This window comes from Carcharhinus amblyrhynchos, chromosome 19 (genome assembly GCF_965287045.1).
Source record: "Carcharhinus amblyrhynchos chromosome 19, sCarAmb.v2.hapA, whole genome shotgun sequence".
Lineage (NCBI taxonomy): Eukaryota > Metazoa > Chordata > Chondrichthyes > Carcharhiniformes > Carcharhinidae > Carcharhinus > Carcharhinus amblyrhynchos.
Genome location: NC_137342.1, coordinates 17,566,801 through 17,592,137, shown reverse-complemented (window position 1 = coordinate 17,592,137; position 25,337 = coordinate 17,566,801). Strand labels below are relative to the sequence as shown.

At 41.5% G+C, this 25,337-nt stretch overlaps 1 protein-coding gene across 2 annotated transcripts in view; it reads right to left on the bottom strand.

Moving 5' to 3' along the window:
• The window catches only part of apaf1 (apoptotic peptidase activating factor 1), a 200,877-nt gene that overhangs the window by 16,771 nt on the left and 158,769 nt on the right, over nt 1–25,337 (bottom strand). For both annotated transcript variants that reach the window (XM_080207306.1, XM_080207307.1), the window contains one exon: nt 24,917–25,060. In XM_080207306.1, coding sequence (XP_080063432.1) covers nt 24,917–25,060 — 144 coding nt within the window. The remainder of the gene's footprint in view (nt 1–24,916; nt 25,061–25,337) is intronic.

Sequence of the window (25,337 nt, the reverse complement as noted above, 5' to 3'; positions counted from 1 at the left end):
TTATACATACCAATTGTATTAGTATTTCAGATAATCTGATTGTAGTCAACTTTTAATTCTGCTTGTGGAATTTTTGCAGTAATCAAAGTTTTTGAAGTTTATTTATTAGTGTCACAAATGGGCTTACATTAACATTGCAGTGAAGTTACTGTGAAAATCCCCTAATCGCCACACTCTGGCACCTGTTTGGCTACACTGAGGGAGAATTTAGCATGGCCAATACATCAAACCCGCACAACTTTGGACAGTGGGAGGAAACTGGGGCACTGGGAGGAAACCCATGCAGACATGGGGAGAACGTGCAGACCCCGCAAAGACAGTGACACAAGCTAAGAATTGAACCTGGGTCCTTGGTGGTATAAGGCAGCAGTGCTAACCACTGTGCCACCCACAAGACTATAATGTGTCCGTTTTAACATTTCTTTTGAATGCCCTCAGGGCAAGATGTAGTGCAAGTCAGTTTACAACTGACAAAGTATTGTTATGTTTGAAACTCTACTAAGCCTCTAACTGTGATTATAATAAGTGAACGGCTTAAACTGATGCACTGTCTGTGTAAGGGAGACCTGTCACATGGCCTGTTATCATCCATGGGCCAATCACCAAGACTGTAGTGTGCCCATGTGGTAATAATTTGCCACATGGAATCCCGTAGGGTAGTGTCCTAGGCTCAACCATTTTCGGCTGTTTCAACAATGACCTTCCTTCCATCATAAGGGCAGAAGTGAAAACATTCACTAATGTTTTGACAATGTTCAGCACCATTCGCCACTCTTCAGATACTGAAGCAGTCCGCGTCCAAATACAGCAAAACCTGGACAATACCCAGGCTTGGGTTGACAAGTGGCAAATGACATTCATACCACATAAGTACCAAGCAATGACCATCTCCAATGAGAGAGGATCTAACCATCACTTCTTGACATTCAATGCATTACCATCACTGAATCCCCCACTATCAACATCCTGGGGTTACCACTGACTAGAAACTGAACTGGACTAGCCGTATAAACATTGTCGCTATAAGAATAGGTCAGAGGCTGGGAATTCTGTGATGAGTAACTCACCTCCTGACTCTCCAAATCTCATTCACCACCTGCATGGCACAAGTCAGGAGTGCAATGGAATACTCTCTACTAGCCTAGATGTGCAGTTCCAACAAGCTGTTGAAGCATTTTTTAAGATTCAATGTTGATTACGTTCCTAAAAGTGAAAAAACAACTATCTAACCCATTGCATTACTGAACATAAAAAGATTTGTTTGAAGCAGCATCCAAACAAAAGATTTTGAGTGATGCCTATCACAAAACCTATTCTAATCATCTGCTTAATGTAAAATATGATGCTGGATTAAAAACAAACAAAATGGAATTCACTGCAATAAGTCAAATGCTGGTATATCAATAGTTAACTAGGTATCACAAAGCACGATTCATCTGGGCAGGAAAGGAAGAGATAACTCAAATGGACAGCTTGCATAGTTCACTTGTAATCAAATGGAGCTTGAAAGAATATCCCATTTAATCATTTCCCTTGGCAATGTGCACAGTTGTCGATGGAAGGTGACCTTCATCATCTTATGTTTAGACTAAATTTGAACTAATAACATCGTGGTGCGTAGAGCAAGCTTTCATACATTTTTGTCTGGGCAAATTATTTTATACAAAGCAAATAAGAATATTTACAAATTCATGTGTAAGCAATTAATAAATTAATCTTTGCTTGTCTGTGAACAGAGTAAGGTTAATGAGTAAGCCTATATCAATCTGTGGGCACATACCTTCTTTGCATTATTAAAACCTCATTCAGTGATTGTCAGTTGACTGCCATCACTGAATCCCCCACCATCAACATCCCAGAGATTACTACTAACCAGAAACTTGACTGAATCAACTATATAAATACTGTGGCTTCAAGAGTAGGTCAGAGGCTAGGAATTCTGTGGAGAATAACTCACCTCCTGACTCCCAAAGCCTATCCACCATCTATAAAGCATAAGTTGTGAGTGTGATGGAATACTCTCTCTTTGCCGGGATGGGTGCAGCTCCAGTAATACTCAAGAAGCTTGACACCATTTAGGTCAAAGCATCTTGCTTGACTAGCACTCATCCACTATCTTAAAAATTAATTCCCACTACCACCACTTGTGCACAGTGGTAGCAGTGTGCAACATTTAAATAACGCATTGCTGTAACCTGTGAACATTTCTCCGACAGCACCTCCCAAAGCTGTGACCCTCTGCTGCTAGAAGGACAAAAGGCAGCAGATGCATCATCATCTCCAAATTGCTTCCAAGTCACAGACCACCCTGACTTTGACAAATGAATTTGTCTCTATGTTAAAATATCAGAACATCACCACATGGAACATAGCAGTTCAAGAGGACAGCTCACCACCAATGTTTCCAAGTGTAATTAATCTGACCTTAATTGGAAAGAAAAGGGGATGTCCACATAGCCCTTCTAGCCCACCACATCATTTAATAAGATTCTGGCAGACTCAATCTCTGTTTTACTTCTTAACCTGATTCCCATATCCTTGAGTTCATTTGAGTCCTAAAATCTACCAGTCTGAGCTTGAATCTACTCAACAACTGAGCATCCACAGCATTCAGGATTGTGAACTCCAGAGTGAAGAAATCTTTCCTCATTTCATTCCAAAATGGTCATCCCTTTATCCTAAGACTATGCTCTTTTCTTCTCAACTCTATCGACAACTGGGAAAATAGGCTCTTGGGCCTAGATTTTCACCTGTGCATCAGGTGTGCAGGCAGAACTACCGACTCTTCATACCCAACTTCTAAAAATATTCCCCCATGGCAGAGTCCTCAGAGTCAGGATGGGTGACCCCACAAGGAGTGCAGAGGGTGCCATGTGCAGAGATGAGCTGGGTGGAAGGCATGCCTTGGTGTTCTGGCACCGTGCTGAAATTCAAGTTAAAAAGAAACAGAATAACATAAAACTTCCCCCACCTCTTACTCCCCAACTGTGCCCAGATCCCAGAGTCTCTCATAGCCCTTATTCCAACCTATTCCTCTGTCCTCCCTCTCCATCACCACCGCATCCCCCATTGCCCCTATGACAACTGTTATTCATGAACCCCCAAACACCAGCCTTCTCTCTTACCCATACCAACCATACCCAGTATTCATCATGGACAAACCTCAGGACCATGCGGAGATAACATAAAATAAAGTTACAGGTATCTATTGTAGACTTTTTTAAAAAGCCACAAATTCATAAAAACCCATTTACTGTATTTAAATTCCTTCAACTACATTATGCCTTATGGCAACTAACATTTCATTCAATTGCATAATCCTTTATAAAAAGAAGCACTGGAATTTACTGTCTCAGTTCAAAATGTCCATAACCCCACTTGGAGTGTCAATCAAACTGAAAAGGCAGGCATCCTAATATGATAATTGACCACTGTGAAATCAGTCATGCAGAACTAAACCAGCAATGGAAATTAAGACTTATGTCAGAGAGTGAAAAAGAGTTAAGGAGCAGCGGTTCTAAACACTTTAATGCCTTGACAGCTGCCCCGGACAATTCTCCTCAATACTTTTGATATTGTTTTTGACTGATCCAATGTGCTTCATAGTTCCAATTATTCTATGGACATTTTACACATAATTCGCTCTACTTTCAACAATCCCAAAAAACTCCTGACCTTCCCCAACAGCCATAGCCAAAAGGGCTACCTTACTTCTCAGGGTACTCTGGCTATCCAAATGAATCCACAAATACTGCTTCTACCACATATTATCTGTGCATATCTAGATTCAGGTAGTAGCATGGTAACACACTGGTTACTACTGCTGCCTCACAGCTCCAGGGGCCCAGGTTCAATTCCAGCCATAGCTGACTGTCTGTGTGAAGTTTGCACATTCTCCCTGTGTCTGCATGGGTTTCCGCCAAGTGCTCCAGTTTCCTCCCACAAAGCAAAGATGCACGGATTATGTTCATTGGCCATGATAGTTTACCCTTTAGTGTTAGTGGGATTAGCTAGGGTAAATATGAGGGGTAAATACAGGGATAGAGTCTCAGGGGGATTTGTTGGTGCTGGCTCAATGGGCCAAATGTCCTCCTTCTGCATTGTAGAGATTCTATGATGCCTCTCACACCAAAATCACACACAAGAGGCAGCTGCTGATTACTATGGGCAGCTACCTCTACGAAATGTGCATGTGTGCTTTGGGGGATTGTATTGTGGCCAAAATCTAGGCCTCAGGTCTTGTGTGTTTCTATGAAGTTGAATGGCCTCCTTCTGCACTATAGGGATTATCTGATTCTATGAAGTTACTGTTCAGTCTTCTAAATTCCAGCGAGTAAAGATCCATGTTACTCAATTTCTCTTCATAAAACAATCTTCTCATCCTGGAATCTCAGAAATTCTCTCATATTAAGAACACTCTTCCCCAGAGGATCCCCTGCTATAAGATACGATATTGCTTACCACGCTTCATTCCATAAACCAAGAGCTAGAAAATCCTTCCCCCGTTTGGTATGTCAATGTTCTAGGAAACTGTCTTGAACGCATTCCATGAATCTGTCCCCCTAACAACTTTCGCCAATTTAATCTGTCCACTTCATACAAGAACAAAGTTTCTTTACGGTTATTGCATTGCTTTTGTTACAAGCTCCTCTTATGTCTTGATTAGATGTCCGATTCAACAGATTAGTAATTACTAGGGGTCTATGTTCTCCCACTAGAATTTTCTGGCTCTTTGTATTTCTTATTACCACCCATGCTGATTCTACTTGCTGCTTTTCTGTGCCAAGATCCTTCTCTATTGTATGTGTGTCATCCTTTATTATCTAGTCTCCAGCCCTCACCTTCATGCTCCATAACTCCACTTCCTATTTTGTCTGTCTCTTCAAAATGTCAAGCATCTTGCTTACCATAGAACCACAGGTTGGGTTCTCAGACCTTGCCCACAGCTGGGATTCTCCAGTCCCGCTGCTACTGATGTGGATCTACTGATTTGACTGAGTGCAAAATTGTCCATTCTCGCCAACAGCAGTGGTGGGCACGAATGACTGGAAAATTCCAGCCAACATCTCTGCAATGCTTATTCAAACTTCTGTCATTAATTCAGGAATCTTGTTACGAATGCTTTATGCACTCAGTTAAATCACCATTATTTTTAACTCCCAATACAACAAAATACTGAAGATGCTGGAAATCTGAAATAAACGCAGGCAATGTTGGAAATGCTCAGCAGGTCTGGCAGCGTCTATGGTGAGAGAAACAAGTTAATGAGTGGACTCTTGCAGAGGTGGTGGGGTCTTGGCTGACAGTTGGAGAGCCAGCACCACCCATGCACCCGCACCCCCCTCCCCACTACTGCCTTCTGTAAACAAGGCCTGCTGCTTATTGCTCCACTTGGGCACTTGACAGGCCAGCAGTGGGCTTCCCCTTGGGATGCACGACCCCAGCCAAGAGACCAGCGACTCTACAGAAGGTCGGCACCGGGGATTTTGTTGGCTCTCAGGCCAGCAGTGAGTGACGACAAGAAGAGCGGGGTGTGGCAGAGGCAGCAAGGGCCAGGGAATGGCTTTCAGCTGGTACTTCCTCATCCATCCTGATTCAGGGCCACTCAGTCAGGCATTGAGTGCCTTAGAACAAGTGACCCTGAAAGCATCCCGACAGGATTTGCTTGTGATGCTCCCTGCATGGCCATATCCTTCATTCACTGCTGTGTGAAGACCAGCAGCAACAGAGCAAGGCTCTGAAGAGAGCATTCAGTGGCCACCTAAGGGCTTCAATAGGCTACGGGTGAGTAATTTATCCACAGGCCTTCATGACAAAGACTTAAATCGGGGTGCAGGACGGTGTACCCATCCACCTGCCACCCTCTTGCCTGATTAAATGCCTCCTGGCCATTAAACTTGCCACTGGAGAGGGAAAAGATTCCACCCAACAAAAGGGTCATCAATCTGAAACATTTGCTGGAATTTAACTGCCTTGCCCACTCAATGCCAACAGAGAATGCCCTTCTGTGAGCCTCGCCCGCCCCGATTCCAGGGCAGGTGTGTGGTAAAATTCTGGCAGTTAACTCTGCTTTCCTCTCTGCAGATGCTGTGAGAACTCCATATTTTCAGCATTGTCTGTTTTTATCTTAAATGTGCCATTAGCACTAAACATTTTGTCTCTACCTGTCACCCTCAGCTTATTTTTACTACTGCGCACAGATCCTGTGAGCGCATAAAAATGACCACCGTCTTATTGAACCAACAAAATTCCCATCCACATTGCACCTCTAATTAAGTAAAATGTCTCAAGGTTTCCCACATGAGCGTTATCAAACAAAGTTTAACACTGAGCCACATCAGGGGATATTAGGAAAAATGACCAAAAGCTTGGTCAAAGAGGTAGATTTAAAGGAGCAGATTAAAGGAGGAAAGTGAGATAGAGGTGTTGAGGGAGGAAATTCCAAAACCTGCAGTGTTGGCAAGCTGAAGGCACAGCGCCAATAACTGGAGATTATAGAAATAGGGAGGAGGAGATCATAGGGGGACCTGAAAACAAGAATTTTAAGATTGAAATATTATTTCACCAGGAGCTAATGTAAGTCAGTGAGCACCACTTAAGCAAAATTTACCCCCAAAAAAGGACAGGCCAAGATCGTTCTGTCAAAATCAATATATATAAATGCACGACTGTACATCTAAAAATTGAAAAGTAATTAGGAAAGCAAACAGAATGCTAGCCTTTATTGCAAGAGCGGTGGAGTATAATAGGGAAATCTTACCACAACTGTAAACAGCATTGGTGAGGTCATACCAAGAGTACTGTACACAGTTTTAGTGACCTTTTGGGGATCTTCTTGCACAGTCACATTGGAAGCAGTTCAGGGAACATCCACTGGGCTGATTTCTGCAATGAGTGGCTTGCCTTGTGGGGAAAGGTTGAGCAGGGTGGGCTCATTGGAGCTTAGAAGATGCTGACAGCATGTTTCCCCTTGTGAGGGAATCTAAGACTGGGACACAGTTTCAAATGAAGGGGTCTTCGATTGAAAGCAACAATGAGGTAGAACTTCTTCTCTCATAAGGATATTAATCTTTGGAATTTTCTTCCATGCACAGAAGTTCAGGCAGGGTCGTCGAAATAACCAAGGTGGAGCTGGGCAGATTTTTGATTGTTTGGCAACAGTCAGGAATATGGAGTTAAGACTACAATCAGACCGGCCATGAAAGAGGTTTGAGGGGCTGAACAGCCTCCCCCTGCTTCTCTTTCTTATGTTCTTAATTAAACAAGTTAGTTTTTTTTAAGTTTATCTATTAGTGTCACAAGTAGACTTACATTAACACTGCAACTGAGTTACTGTGAAAATTCCCTAGTTGCCACACCCCAGTGTCTGTTTGGGTACACTGAGGGAGAATTTAGCATGGTCGATGCACATAACCAGCACGACTCTCAGACTGTGAGAAAATTGGAGCATCCAGAGGAAACCCACAGGGAGAATGTGCTGACTCCACACAGACAGTGACCCAAGCCAGGAATCGAGCCCAGGTCCCTGGTGTTGAGAGACAGCAGTGCTAACCACTGTGCCGCCGTGTAAAACAAAATCAGCCTTATTCACAACTGCGTATGTCCCATCCATACAGTTGTGAATAAGGCTGATTCACAACTGTGTATGGATGGGACGTACGCAGTTGTGAATAAGGCTGATTTTGTTTTACATCTCCAGATTAGTCAGCCTTCAATTGTTGCTGACAGCATTAATACTTGGAAACGTTGCAGATACCAACAGTCAGGTTCAAACTTCCCATGGTATAACTTAAGCACCAATAATCCTATCTCACCAAGATAATTCTGGCTCTGGATTTGAAGTTCTCCACATATTTCTTAATGCCATTTGGTACAAAACGAATCACTTTGTATTCAATAATCTCAAAATTAATCATTCCGTTTTGCTAAGCAGATACGCTACATGTCTGGGAAAGGAGAGGAGATATAAATCTTTACAGTAATGTAACACATTGACTATATAAAATCTAAATGACTCAAACATTTGCTTCAGATACATGTACAGTACTTTGTATCATTCGTCTGAGAAGAAAAAGATTAAACTGGGACATTTATTTCATGTGAAGTTTTATACGTAAAAGACTACGTGAATGGAAAACTTCCAAGAGGACCCAGAAGGATTACATTTCTATAGAAAATATGTATACAATATCACATTTTAAATAGCTTGGTCCATCTTCAAGTAATCTTCATTATTTTCCAATCAGAAAAACACTTTTCCCATTCTGTAGGCTGACAGTCCTTTATATTCCATTTTGAAATCTAATGAGGACAGTGAACTCCATCCCAATCCTAGTTATTTTGAAATCACCAGATAAAAACTATTCTCCTCTGTTTGAAGGACAACCAATTAACTTACTCAAAATATTTTTGGAAAATGATTTCATTTGCAATCTTGTTTCACCATGGATCAGATGTTAGTATCTGAAATAGTTATTCATACAAAATGTTGAAAAATTCACATGAAAACGATTATCTGTACAGTTACCAGTTTGTTTTTGATATATGTTATGTACATATTCCACGTCTAGCTCATAGGAACATAGGAATTAGGAGCTGACGTCGGCAAATTCCACCTTTCAAGTCTACTCTGCCATTCAATCAGATCATGGCTGATCTCTCCCTGGTCTCAAATCCACCTTCCCACCTGTTCCCCTGTATCCCATAATCCCTTTTTTTTATTAGCAATATATCTATCTCCTTCTTGAAAACATTCAATGATTCAGACTCCATCGTCTATGGGGCAGCGAGTTCCACAAATTCACCAACTTCTGCAAGAAGTAGTTCCACCTCATCTCACTTTCAAATCTACTGCGTCTCAACCTATACCTGTGACCTCTTGTTCTAGATTGCCCCATAAGAGGAAACACTTGGTCTATATTTCCTTTATCAATTCCTTTCAAAAATTTTATACATTTCGATAAGATTTCCTCTCATCCTTCTAACCTCCAGCGAGTATAAGCCCAAACTGTTTAATGTCTCCTTATACATCAACCCTTTCAGCCCCAGAATCAATCTGGTGAACCTCCTCTGAACTGCCACCGCATCCTTCCTCAAATAAGGAGACCAAAATTAGACAGATAAACCAGATGTGGTCTCACCAGTACTCGATATAATTGCAACACTTATCTACGTCTCTTCTTTTATACTTCATGGGCTGTTACCAGAGCTATCACTATGCCAGCTGGATGATGCTATTGAATCAGACAGTAGACTATAACTTCCAAATTTCAGCTGCCTCACTGCGTAAACTGGGCATACACTCTAATCTCAGTCCTTAATCAAATTAACACACTGTATTTTGGAACCTGCAGTTCATCACAATATTTATTTATGATTGACTGAAAGTCTGACAATTCACAGAGTGTGTTTGTAAGGCACTATCACATTCTATTCCTCCTAGGTCAGGATAAGGGTTGTTGCTTACAAATGGTCAGAGTACTTTTTAATCACACTTTTTCCTTTTTAAACATGTTTCTGGGGATCAAGTTGGGACTTAAACTAGTTGTGAATTTCCATCTCAATTTGTTCCTTTGATTCGCAGCTCACAACACAATATCCCATTTGGCTTAGAAAGACCAACTGGAGGAAAACAACAAATACTACATTCACATAGGTATAAAACATTGTATGTTAAGTAGAAAAAATATTAATCATTTGTAAACTGATTTAATGCACAAGTGCTGCAGAATAAATCTAAGACACTGACAAGCCAGAGTGAAAAATTTATTTATTAGTGTCACATGTAGGCTTAGATTAACACTACAATGACGTTACTGTAAAAAAAAACCCTAATTGTCACACTCCAGGCCTGTTCGGGCACACTGAGGGAGAATTTAGCATGGCCAATGCACCTAAATAGCACGTCTTCAGATTGTGGGAAGAAACCAGAGCACCCAATCGAAACCCACGCAAACACAGGGAGAACGTGCAAACTCCACACAGTGACCTACGCTGGGAATCGAACCCAGGCCCCTGGTGCTGTGAGGCAGCCGTGCTAACCACTATGACACCATGCTACTCGTGAACCAATTTAAACCAAAATTTGGTTTAAGACCATTTGTTATCAGCTTATGCCTGCCTCACCTCATGAGCACAGCAGTGTTAGTCACTCCAGTAAATAATTCAAATGCTCATATCCAGGAACATGCAAATTCTATCTTATATTTAAATATATGATAGCAGAGTCCAGGGGGTGCAGCAATAAAGCTGTCCTGAAAGACAAGCTGAAATACTTTAGTGAGACCAGGCTGAATGCAAATCATCAGACTGTTTTAATTCACCTTCAGCAAGCCGGCTTAGGGAAAAATACAATCTAAGCAAATGCTACATCCTTGGTTCAGCTCCAATTCTCTCCTTGGAAGCATATGCGGCCTGGTTGGTGTTTGAGATATTGGAGGCGACTCTCTGACCTTGCCACATCATTAGTAGATCATGCTGGTCACGGAGAACAGCATACAGGCATAAAAATCCGTTACGCACCCAGCACCAAACAATCTGCGAGTCTCCCGGCCCCGTTCTAATGGTGTGAACTAGAGGGCACGAGTCCAATTAGCATATTTAAAGTCATATTTAAAATGTATACCCTGTTCAAATCTCGGTGCATGGAATTCACCAGCCTTCAGATCTGATAATCTCAAGAAACCGCTAGAGACCGCTAGTGGAGTGATGGTCAGGCCGGTGAGCCTGTGTGATTGCCATGATTTGGTTGGGGGTGGGGTTCGTACTGCAGGGGTGGTGCATGACAGCAATCTTGATGGAGTGCAAGTTGGGGTCCTGATTTGGAGGGGGTGGGGGGTGGGTGAAACAGATAGTGTGTTGGCATGGGAACCCATCAGGAGGGGAGGCTCTTGAGGCCAGTGATCCGTGTTGGAGAGGGAATTGGAGAACATGTTGCCAATGAGGCCCTTATACCTGGGGGGTGGAGGAGGGGTTTTCCCAGTGCACTCTGAGATCAGGGCACCCTTGTGAAATGGCGTCTGAGCCATCAGAAGCTGGCCTCACCGGCACGTTTCAATCTCCCCCCTCCTCCTGTCCCCAGTACCAATGTGGAATTCCCAACTCTCCAAAAAAGCGAAGAATGTGGGAGGATTGCAGTCCTGCATGCGTCTGAGGGAACAGCATGGATCACTCCGTTATTTTCACCATATTGACACTTAAACATTTTTTTGGGAGAATTCCAGTCATTTTTTTTTTGGCCTACATCTAATAGCAAAAACAGAACCAGCATTTTTAGCTTCCAGATGAGAACATAAGAACATAAGAAATAGGAGCAGGAGTAGGCCATCCAGCCCTACGAGCCTGCCCCGCCATTCAATAAGATCATGGCTGATCTGTCGCATTATTATTATTATTATTATTAATAAAACCCTCTCCCCATAACCCTTAATCCCCTCTCCTATCAAAAACCCATCAACCCGCATCTTAAAAATATTGAGCGAGGCAGCCTCCACCACTTCAACGGGCAGAGAATTCCAGAGATCCACCACCCTTTGAGTGAAGAAGTTCCTCCTCAACTCTGTTCTAAACCGCCCCCCTTTTATCTTGAGGCTGTGCCCCCTAGTCCTACTGTCCTTTCTGAGCGGGAAGAGTCTTTCCACCTCTATCCTATCCATCCCATTCATCATCTTATACGTCTCAATGAGATCTCCCCTCATTCTTCTAAACTCTAACGAGTACAAGCCCAGTTTATTCAGTCTCTCCTCGTAGCTCAACCCCCTCAACTCCGGTATCAGCCTAGTAAACCTCCTCTGCACTCCCTCCAAGGCCAAAATATCCTTGCGCAGGTGCGGCGCCCAAAACTGCACACAGTACTCCAGCTGCGGCCTCACCAATGCCCTATACAGCTGCAGCAAGACCTCCCTACTTTTATATTCAATCCCCCTCGCTATGAAGGCCAGCATCCCATTCGCCTTCCTGACCACCTGCTGCACCTGCAAGCTGGGTTTTTGCGACTCATGCACAAGGACCCCGAGGTCCCTCTGCACCGTCGCCTGCTGCAGTTTTTCGCCCCGTAAGTAATAGTAATAATAATTAATTAATTAATTATTAATGAGGGCAAAGGGTGATGTCTTTCAGATGTTCACCAGAATTTTGACACTGCGTGCCTGTGTTACTTGTTTCTAAATCTGTATTTATTTATTTTGTTTGAACTCAAATGCAATTCAAAACTCCAATCCTCTTTTATGAAGGGAAAACTATTTCTCCCAGAACCTGTATTCTATCTCTGTGGTGATAAACCTGCCTTCTTTACTGCTGTTACACACAGATGACCTTAGTATGCTCTCCACAGATACCTTCAGGTCTCTCTCTCAAATGGGATCTTGTGGGCCACTGCAATTCACATCATTCCTTTATTGCTATTTCCTTTTTTCAATTTCATCTGTCCATATTAAACTACATCTGAACTGGTCAGCTAAATTAAATGCCAAGTGCTTAAATTCCTCAGTGTTTAATATGGTCCTTCCCCCAGATCTCTGTTTTACACTGTTGTAATCATCTACTCTGCTTTTATATGTCCCATTGCCAAATCATTTATTACAATATAAACAATAATTTGATTCAACACAGACTTCCCAGCACCAACGCTAAATCAGCTTCGCCGTGACGCTGCCTCTTGTGGGACTATCTTTTGCTAACTTTGATTGCGACCACTCCTGAGCTTCAAGTTCTTAGGTGTCCAGATCATCGATGACCTGTCCTGATCCCCCCATGCCGACACTATAGTTAAGAAAGCCCACCAATACCTCTACTTTCTCAGAAGACCAAGGAAATTTGGCACGTCAGCTAGCTACAACTCTCACCAACCTTTACAGATGGTTGTATCACAGCTTGGTATATCTCCTGCTCTGCCCAAGACCGCAAAGAACTACAAAAGGTCGTGAATGTAGCCCAATCTGTCACGCAAACCAGCCTCCTATCCATTGACTCTGTCTACACTTCCCGCTGCCTCGGTAAAGCAGCCACCATAATTAAGGACCCCATGTACCCCAGACATTCTCTCTTCTACTTTCTTCCTTCGAGAAAGAGTTACAAAAGTTTGAGCTCATATACCAACTGGCTCAAGAACAGCTTCTTCCCTGCTGCTGTCAGACTTTTGCATGGACTTACCTTGCATTAAGTTGATCTTTCTCTACACCCTAGCTATGATTGTAACTCTATATTCTGTACGCTCTCATTTCCTTCTCTATGAACAGTATGTTTTGTCTGCATAGTGCACAAGAAACAGTAGTTTTCACTGGATGTTAATACATGTGACAATAATAAATCAAATCAAATTTTTGATCTAGCCTGATTCAGTGCCCAAACATGTATTTTCTTCTCTTCTTACAGTGACATTTTCATTCCTGGAACCTGATTGCTCGCAAGGTCAAACAACCTAATTCATGAAGGCAGTAAATGATTAGATGGACTTGTGGTGCAGGAATTTTGCATCAGGATATCTGGTACTGCTGTAGCTGTACTGACTCCCTTAATGCTGATTACATTAGATCAGCCAGCTCTCTGATCCATTAGGCTCTGGAATTAGATCCAAACACCTCAAAGTACAAATACCAGCCATTAACTTTATCTCTAAAGCTCTCTCTGTCTGGTGGGAAACTTGGTAAAGCTCCCTACAAGTTTGGGAAAGTTGTAAATGTCCTTTTGGATTAGGCAAAGGTTAAAAAGTATCCTGGATGAAATTAGGGGAGGCAGGGCACAGTATGGGCAATGGATGTATAGAGTTTGGCCATAACTACCAGATAACTTCCTTGATGTATCTTCAACTAGAAAGGACTTAAAACACAACTACCGAACATTGTATAAACTGGTAATTAAGAATAAATCTTTAAAAGACTCTACTGTTGTGAGCAGGGGTGGACATCATAAAGGACAAGAACTAACTGTCCTTGCATTAATGGTTAACTGGATAATGTTATTACAGCTCCTTTCAGGGTTTTGAAATTATTCAAATTTAATTTGTAATTCATAATGTAAGTATAATGCCCTAAAATGGAAACAAATAATTGCAAAACGAAATCCAAAGTATTTACTCCCAAAAAGCATTTTCTTATCGCGACTATAAAGATTTTACCAGAACGGACTTGGTCTTCGAATCCTCCTGATGATTTCCAAGGTTTGGCTTCCTGAGTTCACTGAACCACAGATCAGCGAGGCACAAAATATACTTTAAAATTTGAAGTGATACCAGAAGTGTGCCTTTGACTTTTAAACTAATTGTGTTCCAGTTTTTGAACTGTTTAATATTTTCATTATTCATACAACACAGCAGTGATTTAATTGATTGTATAAAATATAGCAAGAACCATACATACCCATTAACTTTATGGATGCAAGTACAGGTACCGGACCCCATATCTAGACTGCTCAGGACAGGCCATAGATCATAGAATCACAGAATCCTACAGTGCAAAAGAAGGCCAGTTGGCTCATCGAGTCTGCATTGACCACAATCCCAGCCAGGTCCTATTCCCGGAACACCACATTTTTATCCTGCTCATCCCTCTGGCACTAAGGGGCAATTTAACATGGCCAACGCACCTAACCCGTACATCTTTGGACATGTGCTGGATTTGGGGATTTTATAGATTTTGGGTCACCAAAATATAGCAACAGTTCAAAGCAGCACTCTGAGCGCCAATTTCAATTTGTTACCCAGGCTCTGGATGCTGGTTTTCAGGTCCTTCCAGATTTTGGGATGCCAGATAAGGGAGCCAGTACCTGTACATCATTCTTGCTCATGTTTTTTGAAAACATGTGTATTAGTTACCCTTTAAAACAAGGTACCGAAGATCAGAGGGTGTTTAATGCTAATTAACCATTAATGGCTAATTCATTTGACCATTAATGCTAATGGTCAAAATGTTTAACGTTTATTTTGAGGGCAACTCATTCACCAAGGTATCAGCCTTAGTTCAGGACTCCTTTCTGTGTCAGAAGATCATGGCTTCAGGTTCCACTCCAGTAACCTGAATACAGAGTTTAGGGTGTTATTATAACAATTCACTAGTACCACCATCTTTTGGGTGAGACATTAATCTTGAGTCTTCACTCTTGGGTGAACATAAAAGATCCCATGGCACTGCTCGGGCAGAAGATTCCGCCCAATCCAATGTTTACACCTCAATGAATACTGCTTAAACAGGTTATCTTACTGTGGCTTGTGGAACCTTGCTGTACATAATTTGGTTGCTGTACTTCTCTACATTACAAGAATGAATGCATTAAACATTATCTAATTAACTGCAAGGCACTTTGAGATGCTTTAAGGTAGTTAAAGGTGCTATATAAATGTAACTTCTTTCAGTGCCAGGGTTGCAGGTGCATTGGTTATATGAATTAATGATGTGGGGATGCTGGTGTTGGACTGGGGTAAACACAGTAAGAAGTCTCACGACACCAGGCTAAAGTCCAACAGGTTTATTTGGCAGCACTAGCTTTCAGAGCCTCAAGCTTCTTCTTCAGGTGAGTGCGGACTTGTGTTCACAAACAGGGCATATAAAGACACAAACTCAATTTACAAGATAATGGTTGGAATGTGAGTCTTTATAGACAATCAGATCTTAAAGGTATAGACAACGTGAGGGGAGAGAGCATTAAGCACAGGTTAAAGAGATGTGAATTGTCTCCAGGCAAGCAGTGGCCAATTCCTCACATTCCAACCATTATTTTGTAAATTGCGTTTGTGTCCTTATATGCCCTGTTTGTGAACAAAACTCCCATTTACTTGACAAAGGACAGCGCTTCGAAAGCTAGTGGCTTTTGCTGCCAAATAAACCTGCTGGACCTTAACCTGGTGTTGTGAAACTTCTTACTGTGTATGAATTAAGTCATGGTGTATAATTCTATGTAAAGTCCAAAATGAAAAAAAAAATGTTGCAAGTGCACACCAGGCCAGGCATATTTGTGCAGAAAACAGATCAATTAACTTTCTGGCTGCAGACCCTTTGACAGTTATTGTTTCTGTCCACAGATACTGATCTAATGACAGCTCCCAACACTTTTAGTTTTTAAGCCAAGTTTCCATTACTGCAATAGAGTCAATGCTGCTCCAGGTCATGCACCACTGGCTATGGCAAACAATGCCAACATATAAATTTCAGGTCATGTTGGGCAGAAAAACCACAGAGAAAAAAAAATCATCACTTACAAATCCCCAAATTATAACCCTTACCTGGCAACATCTCTTTAGAATCCCTACAGTACAGGAGGAGGCCGGAATTGAACCTGGGACCCTGGCACTGTGAGACAGCAGTGCCAACCATTATACTGCCCTAAAGAAGAACCATCACCATCTCAGCCACAAGCCTCCTCTTTCAATATTCAACAATCCTTTGAATATAATAGGAATTTAGGAAATAGGAGTAGGAATAGGCCATTTGGCACCTTGAATCTGTCCTGCCATTTGGCACCTTGAATCTGTCCTGCCATTTATAGAATTATCACAGTGCTGAAAGAGGCCATTGGCTCATTGAGTCTGCACTGACTCTTCGACAGACGATCTTACCCATGCCCAGCTCCTGCTCTATCCCTGCAATCCCACACATTTATCCTACTAATCTCCCCAATCTATACAATTTTAGATAGTAAGCGACAATTTAGCATGGCTAATTAACCTAACCTGCACAACTTTGGACTGTGGGAGGAAACCAGATCACCTGGAGGAAACGCATGCAAACACGGGGAGAATGTGCAAACTCTACACTGTCGTCCAAGGTTGGAATTGAACGGGGGTCCCTGGCGTTGTGAGGCAGCAGTGCTAATCACTGTGCCACCATGCTGCTCTAGTCAACTAGATTATGGCTGATCGTCACTCTCAATGCTATTTTCCCCTCACAGTGTCAGCATGTCTCTTGGTATCTTTAATATCTAAATATCTATTGGTCTCTGTTGTGAATTTGCTCAAATGGCTGGTCCTCCACAATCCTCTGGTAGAAAATTCCAAAGATTTACCACCCTAAATCCTCCTCATCTCAGTCCTGTGTGGCCTGTCTATTACTCTGAGACTGTGACCTCTGGTTGTAGCGCCCCACAGCCAGATGGAAATGTTCTTTCTGCATCTAGCCTGCTGAGTCTTAAAAGAATTTGTATGTTTCAGTGAGATCTTGTAAATTCGAGAGAACATCAGCCCAGTCTCCTCAATCTCTCTTCATTGGAAAGTCCCACCATTCCACATATTAGACTGGTAAACCTTTGTTGCACTCCCTCCTTTCCTTAGATAAGGCAATCAAATTTCTACACTATATATAATTAAAGCAAAATACTGTAGACACAGAAAATCTGGATTAAGAACAAGAAGTGCTGGAAAAGCTCAGCAGATCTGCCAGCATCTGTGGAAAGAGAACATCCTTTGAATGTTAAACGCAGAGTTTTGAATCTAGGATGACCCTTCGTCAGAGCTGAAATGTTTTGAATATTTGTCATCATTGAATTGGGAGATCTTTGCTTGAGCCTGAAGGATTTGCTGATCAGATGTAGCTCAATGACCTCGCAATGAAACTCTTGTATTCTGCCACAATCTGAGAAGAACACTTCCTGAAATGTTCTCAACCGGACAGCGTATCTTAAAGACAGATTAAGCATAGTTTTAAACTGCGGACTGATCCCACTCAGCTGGGACGCAGATACTCAAATCAGCATGGGAACATGTATCTGTGTTTGGATCTTGGATGCCAGAGGTGAATCAACAAGATGGTAATTCACTGCACAACCTAAACGCTCTCAACTGCTGCCAATTCTGGCATCAGATTGACCGTCTCTCATATTGCAGAATAATTGTGTTTGCAATAAGTGTTGGTGGCAAATAACCTTGTTTGGTGGCTTATTAAAAATGGCAAATGCAAAACAATGATTCGATTTACATTTTTGAAATAATAGACATCAGAACTCTCTCATCTAACATCATTACAGTAGCTATCACCATGATTCTTTTCACAGCTGTCCTTTAGAACAGCTGACAGTTTGAATGTTCCGATTAAGTTCAGCAGTTACAATTAGATCCTAAAAGCTAAACTATTAACTAATTAAACCCAGTGATCAATCAACAAACTTAATCATAGAAGAAGTGCTGCCATTTGCTTTCTGCATGCTATTGCAAGTAAGGTACTACTTGAGTGAAGTCTATGTCAGCTCCCACAATGGCCTGGTGACTAAAGACACCACACAATCTTCAGATTTTCATTTTTCAATGCTCTGATATGCTGTGCCAGTTAATGAAGATATTTGATACAGAGATGCTGCTCTCCTACAGTAACCAAGAACAAGAGGGCACAATTTTAAAATGAGCATCAAGCCACTTAGGGGTGAAATCAAAAAGCCCTTTTCCATGCAAAAGATGCTGGAAAATGGAACTATGCTCCAAAAGGCTGAGGCAATTAAAATTTTCAATCCTGGAGATAAACAGATTTTTTCATTTGGTCAGGCTACCATGGGAAACAGAGCAAGGAATTGAGTTACAGTGTATGATCAAATTGAATAATAAAAATACTGGCTCTCAGGACTGAATGTCCAATTCCAGCTCCTACGTCAGCCACAAGGAGAACACAACGGGACTAAGAACTCCTTAACTAATTAAGAAAACAATCAGCTTGGGTTCCTGCCCTCCATTACTGCCAGGCTGGAAAGTGCAAACGCACAAAGTGACTGAGGTCAGGGGTGGGTACCAATCATAGTTTAACAGCCAACTGAAAAATGATCACTTGAACAAATGTTACAAAAGGTGCCAAATATCCATCTCCAGCAAGTAAGACAGTTTCACTCCCCGCATCCCCCCCCTCAAATAATTGTAACAAAAGGTGGATTTGCATCTATGGATTCAATGTCATTCAATAACTGCAACTAAAACATCCACAAAATGTAAGTAATCCACAGCTCCCCTGACAAAATCTGTATGCAAATGTTTTCTGTTCGTCAGAGTTTTCACAGAGCGTTACCATAGTAACAGTAACTACGCAGTATTTGTCCAGACCACAGTATTAGCATGCTAACACTGATAGAATAATTCTCAGCCATGGCTCCGACAAAGTCTTAATTAAAATTGTAACAGGACATAAGTAATGTGCATAAATAGCATGGACTCTGCAGGGCTGCTCGAGACCATTACAAAGGCGACTGCCTCAATGTGAAGCATTTATTCTCAAGCTAATTAGGTGATTAATGGACAAGAATAGTCTATTAACAATAACCCATCTACAAACAGGATTAATTATACCAAAGGGCATGTTTTACAATTGCATGTTGTGACTTAAATTTTCTCTGAACTGACATAAAACTCAACTCTTCCAACTGAAAAATAAGGATGCACACAATGGAGTACAGTGCGATTACAATTTCTTCTTCCAGACACGAAGAAAACAACTTTTGTTTCTTGGGTATGTTTAACATAGAAAAAAAATCTCAAGGTGCTTCACAGAGGTTTAAGGAAAAGTAACAAAAGGCACTGATACGAGCTGAGGTGATCAAAGGCTTGGTTGAAGAGGTAGGTCTCAAGGAGGGCTATAAAGGAAGTGGTAAGAAAGGAACCTGGGGCACAGATGATTAAAAGTAAGACCACCACTAGCGAGAGAGAAGGAATGGTGCACAAGCCAAAAACAAAAGGACAGTAAGCTTGCGGGTCCAGGTGGTTACAGTGTTAGAGGAAGATACAGATATCGAATGTGATTTCAGCAGCAGAGCTATTGAGGCCTGATTGTGGGCAGCTGACCTTAAATTTGGAACGGGGTTGTCTCTGTTGCAGGGCAAAAGGAATGGATTCTCACCATTTACTGGGGGAAATTGTGCCTCATTTAAGACTGGATGTTGGACAAGTAGTCTGACAACAATGGTAAGGTTGAGAATGGCAGTGGACAGGTAAAATTGGATGTTGTCAGCATACATGTGGAAGTTGGCTTTAACTCAGCAGATGCTCCTGCCAAGGATCATATCGGCAAAGAAAAGGAGGCTGTAAGGGATGGTAGTGTAATTTTTGAGTCAAGCCATCTGGGGCGGAAACCATGACAGAACCGTTATTGTAACCTAAGGGGTTAAACGCTAAGACCAGCAGATGATGAAACACAGAAAAAGAAAAAAAACATGAGACTGGCAGGCGCCTGGGGTCTTCAGAAAAGAGATAGGAAAACGAACTAATTTACACCATATAAAATAAATGTGTTAGCAATTTACAGGACAATGAAAAAGAGTTAGCTGAATTGATGAGAGGTAAAACGATTTAAGCTTTAAAGGGGGTGATTGGATTAGAGTTAATGGGATGTCAACAAGGGAGGAGCTCACTCGGTAAAGAGATTAGGAAGTGGTAACCAATGAAGAAAGGAGGGCTGTCCTATTGTTATCTAAAAAAATGTATATAAACTATGATTGTGTAAAGCAAGGTGTGTGTACCCACGGGACGGCACCCTTTCTTGCAAGATCGAATAAACCGACAGTTAGCTGAACTCATCCGTGTCTTTGATTCAAGGGGCGGATCATAAAAGTGAGTATCAAACCGTTTCTCACAAGGCCAAAGAGATACTTGAGGATTCCTGGGGTAACCAGTGTCAGTGTAGGAAGAGAAACCATTAGGATATTCTGGCTGTTAATCATATACTAAGAATAGAAAGAAGTGGGGACAGTTCCACTCATTTGGGCAATGGAAGAAGAGCATTCGTAACGATAGTTTAGGTTGACTGTGTCAAAGTGCACTCAGGTTGAGGAACTTTGAATACTAATACACATTTGCTGCAATCATTTGAGACTTTGATCAGAGATATTTACCTTCTATTATGGATCAGAAAGCTAGCTGGAGGGATTCAAAAACAGACTTCCAGGAAAGATGGGAAACAGATCTGGGTGAGGAAAACTTGAGGAAAGAATGGTTAGAGATTAACAATTTTAAGCGACACAGGGGGTTTGATGAGTTTCCTGAGGGTGGGATGAGGAGGAGGGTGTTGTTAACATAGGGTCAGCTAGGGACGTTAGATGAGTAGCAGTTGAGTGGGAAATGGATCAAGGTAATAGGAGGTTGATCAGAGGGGGCATGATGGGAGATGGGAATGAAACTAGAGAGGGTGAGGGCAGGGTGATCCTCAGTATGGTTGACTATGAGAATGAGGAAGGGAAGAAAGCAGCAGAAACAAGCTGACAGAAGCCTCTCAATTGTAGTGGCCCAAAACCAGCAGGAGCTCTGTACATTTGTTGAAAGAAACAAAGTAGAGGAGGACCTTGTCAGTGTAAAGCAGGAAGCTGGGGGTCACCTCAGTTCTCTACTCTGATTCTGGAGTGACGGGAAGTTTTGTCAGGGGAGAATGAGGCCCAAAAACACTTGATATGGTCCAGCCAGACCTGGTAGATGGACGGTTAAAGGTTCTAGATATTCTCACGTCTTTGATCTTGAACTTGAATGAACTAACTTGCAGGGGTCAAAATTCCGTCCCTAAATCTTTCTGTCATGCTATGATTTCAAAACTTTTGTTTTGACCATCTTCTTGACTTCTTCCATTGCATTCACCTAGCCCTGCCCACCCCACACCCCCAAAATGCGACTTGTCGTAGTTAGACTAAATATCTTATGTATCTTGGTCTTTTGGGTGGCAGCGGTTTATCATTCTGCCTTTCACATATCCTTCAGGTACATCCTTTGTTTCTTTAATTGTACCAATCCTTTAGTCCTGTTTCCGCCAACACTTGTAATTTAGTCTCTCCAGTTTTTCACCCCATCACAGGTCTTCCCTTTTATTCCTGGCGTGAAATGTTTTTCTCTCCACGGATTCTATCTGACTCTGCTGAGTATTTGCAGCAATTTTTGTTTTTATTATGATTAAACATCGATTTTGTTTAAGATCCTTTTATAGATCCCAAGGTATACTGCTACATTCTTAGAAGAACTTGTGCTCTCAAAGAAAAACTATCTGCAAGGCCACAAGGTCTTTCTTTACCCTTGTTGTACTGAATATTTGGTCTAAAGCAAGCAATTGTGGCCAGAGTGGTGTTTTCACTGTCCAGCTGAATGTTAAGTCATTTAAGTGATAGATTAAAATGTCAATACATATATGAATTATCATTTGATAGTTGCCAGCTTTGTGAAGTATTCTTGAATTTAACGGTTGCACACACTCTAGGGAGTCCTCACTCCCACTGAACACACATCATGTGCAACAATAAGATGCTGGCTTTCTGTCACTGACGTTCAAGCCTTTCAAAATTCAGTTGAATATGATTTGGCATGTTCCTATTTCTGAAAAAACTACAGTGACGATCTTAGCACCACGAATGAGATTGCCTCTATTTAAACATACAGCAAATTCAGAAACTTTCCTCGGTGGTTACAATCCACTTTGTACTGTACAATCAGTGTTTCTAAATTCATCTTATAAATCATTACGGAGGAATCAGTCCATTCAATCACTCAGTTGCCAGATGGGAAACCTTTTTGTAATTATGAATGGAGTAGCCCAAAGCATTTTCATTGTGGAACCAACATATTAAACAGACTATTCTCAAAATGACAAAAGATGGATTATGAATGAAACCTTCCATGGGGAATCGGAACTTTCATGAATAAGTAATAGAGGATGAGGGAGAAATCTGTCCTAAGGAAAAAAAATGCAAAATTACTTTATTTCTATGGTGGCGCAGTCACAGTAAATACACAGGGTTGTGGGGATAACACAGTAAAAAGTCTGACAACACCAGGTTTTAGTCCAACCGATTTATTTGATAGTACGCACAAGCTTTCGGGTTAGTCCCTTCGTCAGGTGAATGGAGAGTTCGGGCCTCAGACAGAGCATATAAAGCACAGACAGTTTACAGATCACGGGCATTCAGCCTCTGACCTTCGGGTAAGCATTCTCCAAGGCGGCCTTCACGACACACGACAGCGCAGAGTCGCTGAGCAGAGACTGATAGCCAAGTTCCACACACATGAGGACGGTCTCAACAAGGATCTTGGGTTCATGTCGCACTATCTGTAACCCCCAACACTTGCCTGGGTTTGCAAAACCTCACTCACTGTACTGTCTGGAGACAATACACATCTCTTTAACCTGTGATCAGTGCTCCTTCCACTCACATTGTCGGCCACTTCAAGACTTGAACAGCAGGTTAGGTGTAAAGATTCACATCCTAATCAGTAATCCGTAAACTGTCTGTGCTTTATATGCTCTGTCTGAGGCCAGAACTCTCCATTCACCTGACGAAGGGACTAACCCGAAAGCTTGTGCGTTCACTATCAAATAAATCGGTTGGACTAAAACCTGGTGTTGTCAGACTTTTTACTGTGTTTACCCCAGTCCAACGCTAGCACATCCACATTGTGGGGATAAGGCAGGGAAGTGGGCCAGGGTAAGGTGCTTTTTCAGAGAGTCAGTGCAGACTCGATGGGGTGAATGGCGGCTGCCTGCTCTGTTAAGAGGTCTAAGGTTCTATCATTGCTTAGTCACTGGATGGGGAAAAACACGAGTACATTGTTTATATAAGACTGACTTCTGATTCCAATACTGTACACTTGACTGACCAGGTTTCACGTACTCAGTCAAGTGCAGATATTTTATTTTGAAATGCTAGTCATTTAAAATTAATATGTTGTGGGGAATGGACTACTGCTAAACAATAGTTCAGCATCAACTGGATTCCTACCATGCAAAATAACCATACTATTCTTATAAAAATCACGTTTCCTTGGTAAAACCAAGCAAGCAAATCCTTTTGTTTGCCAACTTTCTACACAATTCCCTTCTGACTTACAAATCTCTGGGTGCCAACCTTTTTTTGAAAGGAACAAGAGCCAATGTCAGGTTGCCTTCTCTGTCATGGGTCACTGAGATCAACAGCAAACCAGTAAAGCCAGGCCAGCTAACTATACATAGGCTGGAAATCAAATCTGGTGCTGCGTCATTGCTGCTAACTCAGCTGCTTATTGGTTAACCTTGCTTGTTTTCTGGCCAGACTAAGGAGCACATTAAAGACAAACGCAGAAATGTTACGTTTCAAGTAACCACATTCACAGATGCAGATTGGACCCATCTCAAACTTTAAACCAACTTATTTGTCCGTTCCACATGACTTTCCAGAATATGCATCTTCCAAAAATGCCTCATGACCTAGTGTAGGATTAATATGCCTATTGGATTATCAAGAAAAATTAGTCTGAAGAGAATCTGGATTTCAATTCCATTTACTCGCTGGGAATTAAAGAGTATTTGGAATTGTTGCAGCTCACTTCTGACAGTATGATTGCGTGCATCTTATCATCAGTGCTTTTCTGCACATTGCATTCAAATAAATTATTCTCAAACAGAAAGTTGGCAACAACTTCTACTGTTTCCAGTGATGCCTACATCCCATGAACAAATAAAAACATGCCTTATTCCATAAATCCTAAAGTTAAAAGGTTAGCAGAAACATGATTATAATTTAAAACCTGCTGCTACTACCCCACAGCAAGGATTGTATCAGTAAGTTTGCTGGTGGGCATGAACTTACCCAGTAAATGCTATAAATAACCACTCTACCCTCAAGGTATTGTTAACAAGATGATCTAGACAAGGTTTGTAGAGATGGGAATCATTATCTTCTTCATGTTTCATAAAAAAAAGTCCATGAAAAAGGAATAGGTAACAAAACATCACAAATAAATAATTAAAATCAGAATGATCAGTTTTATATCCATGGAACTAGATATCAGATTTTCATATAAGCAATTGAGCATATGATAACGATGAAATATTTGCTTCAAGGCTATAGTAGTATCCCTGGTTGAAAATAATGAACATTTACCTAGTTTCTAGCTAAATTTAGAGGCAAGTCAACAACAAAAACTTAATAAAGAAAAAGTTCAACAAAATTGTGAAAGTAGAATGTTTCTTTGATGCCACATTTCAAGAGCTGCCAATTTATTTGCTCTTACCTTTATGTAGCCACCAGTGGAGACCAATCTCTTACTGTCAGGAGAAAAGTGAAGATCTGTGACCCAGCCTCCATGTTTGGAATCCTTGTTCTCTGATTCTTCCGAGCAGATATGGAGTAAAGATCCATCTTGTACCTTCCAGATCTAATCAAAGAAACACAAAAAGACATCCATTCTAAGATTAACTACTTTTCGCTTCCTCACCTGCTGAAGATGGGCTCCGGGGTTAAGCAAGCAATCTACGATTCCACTGTGCTGCTTAGTGTAAGGGAAGATTGATGAATGGGGATCATGGGATACTTGGCGTAAAACCTAAGGTGCTAAAATTTGATAGATGCTTACGTTGGAGATAGATAAAAAATCTAATGAAGAGGAGATGATATTGGGGGAAGAAAGTGAGGTAGGAAGATGATGTAATTAA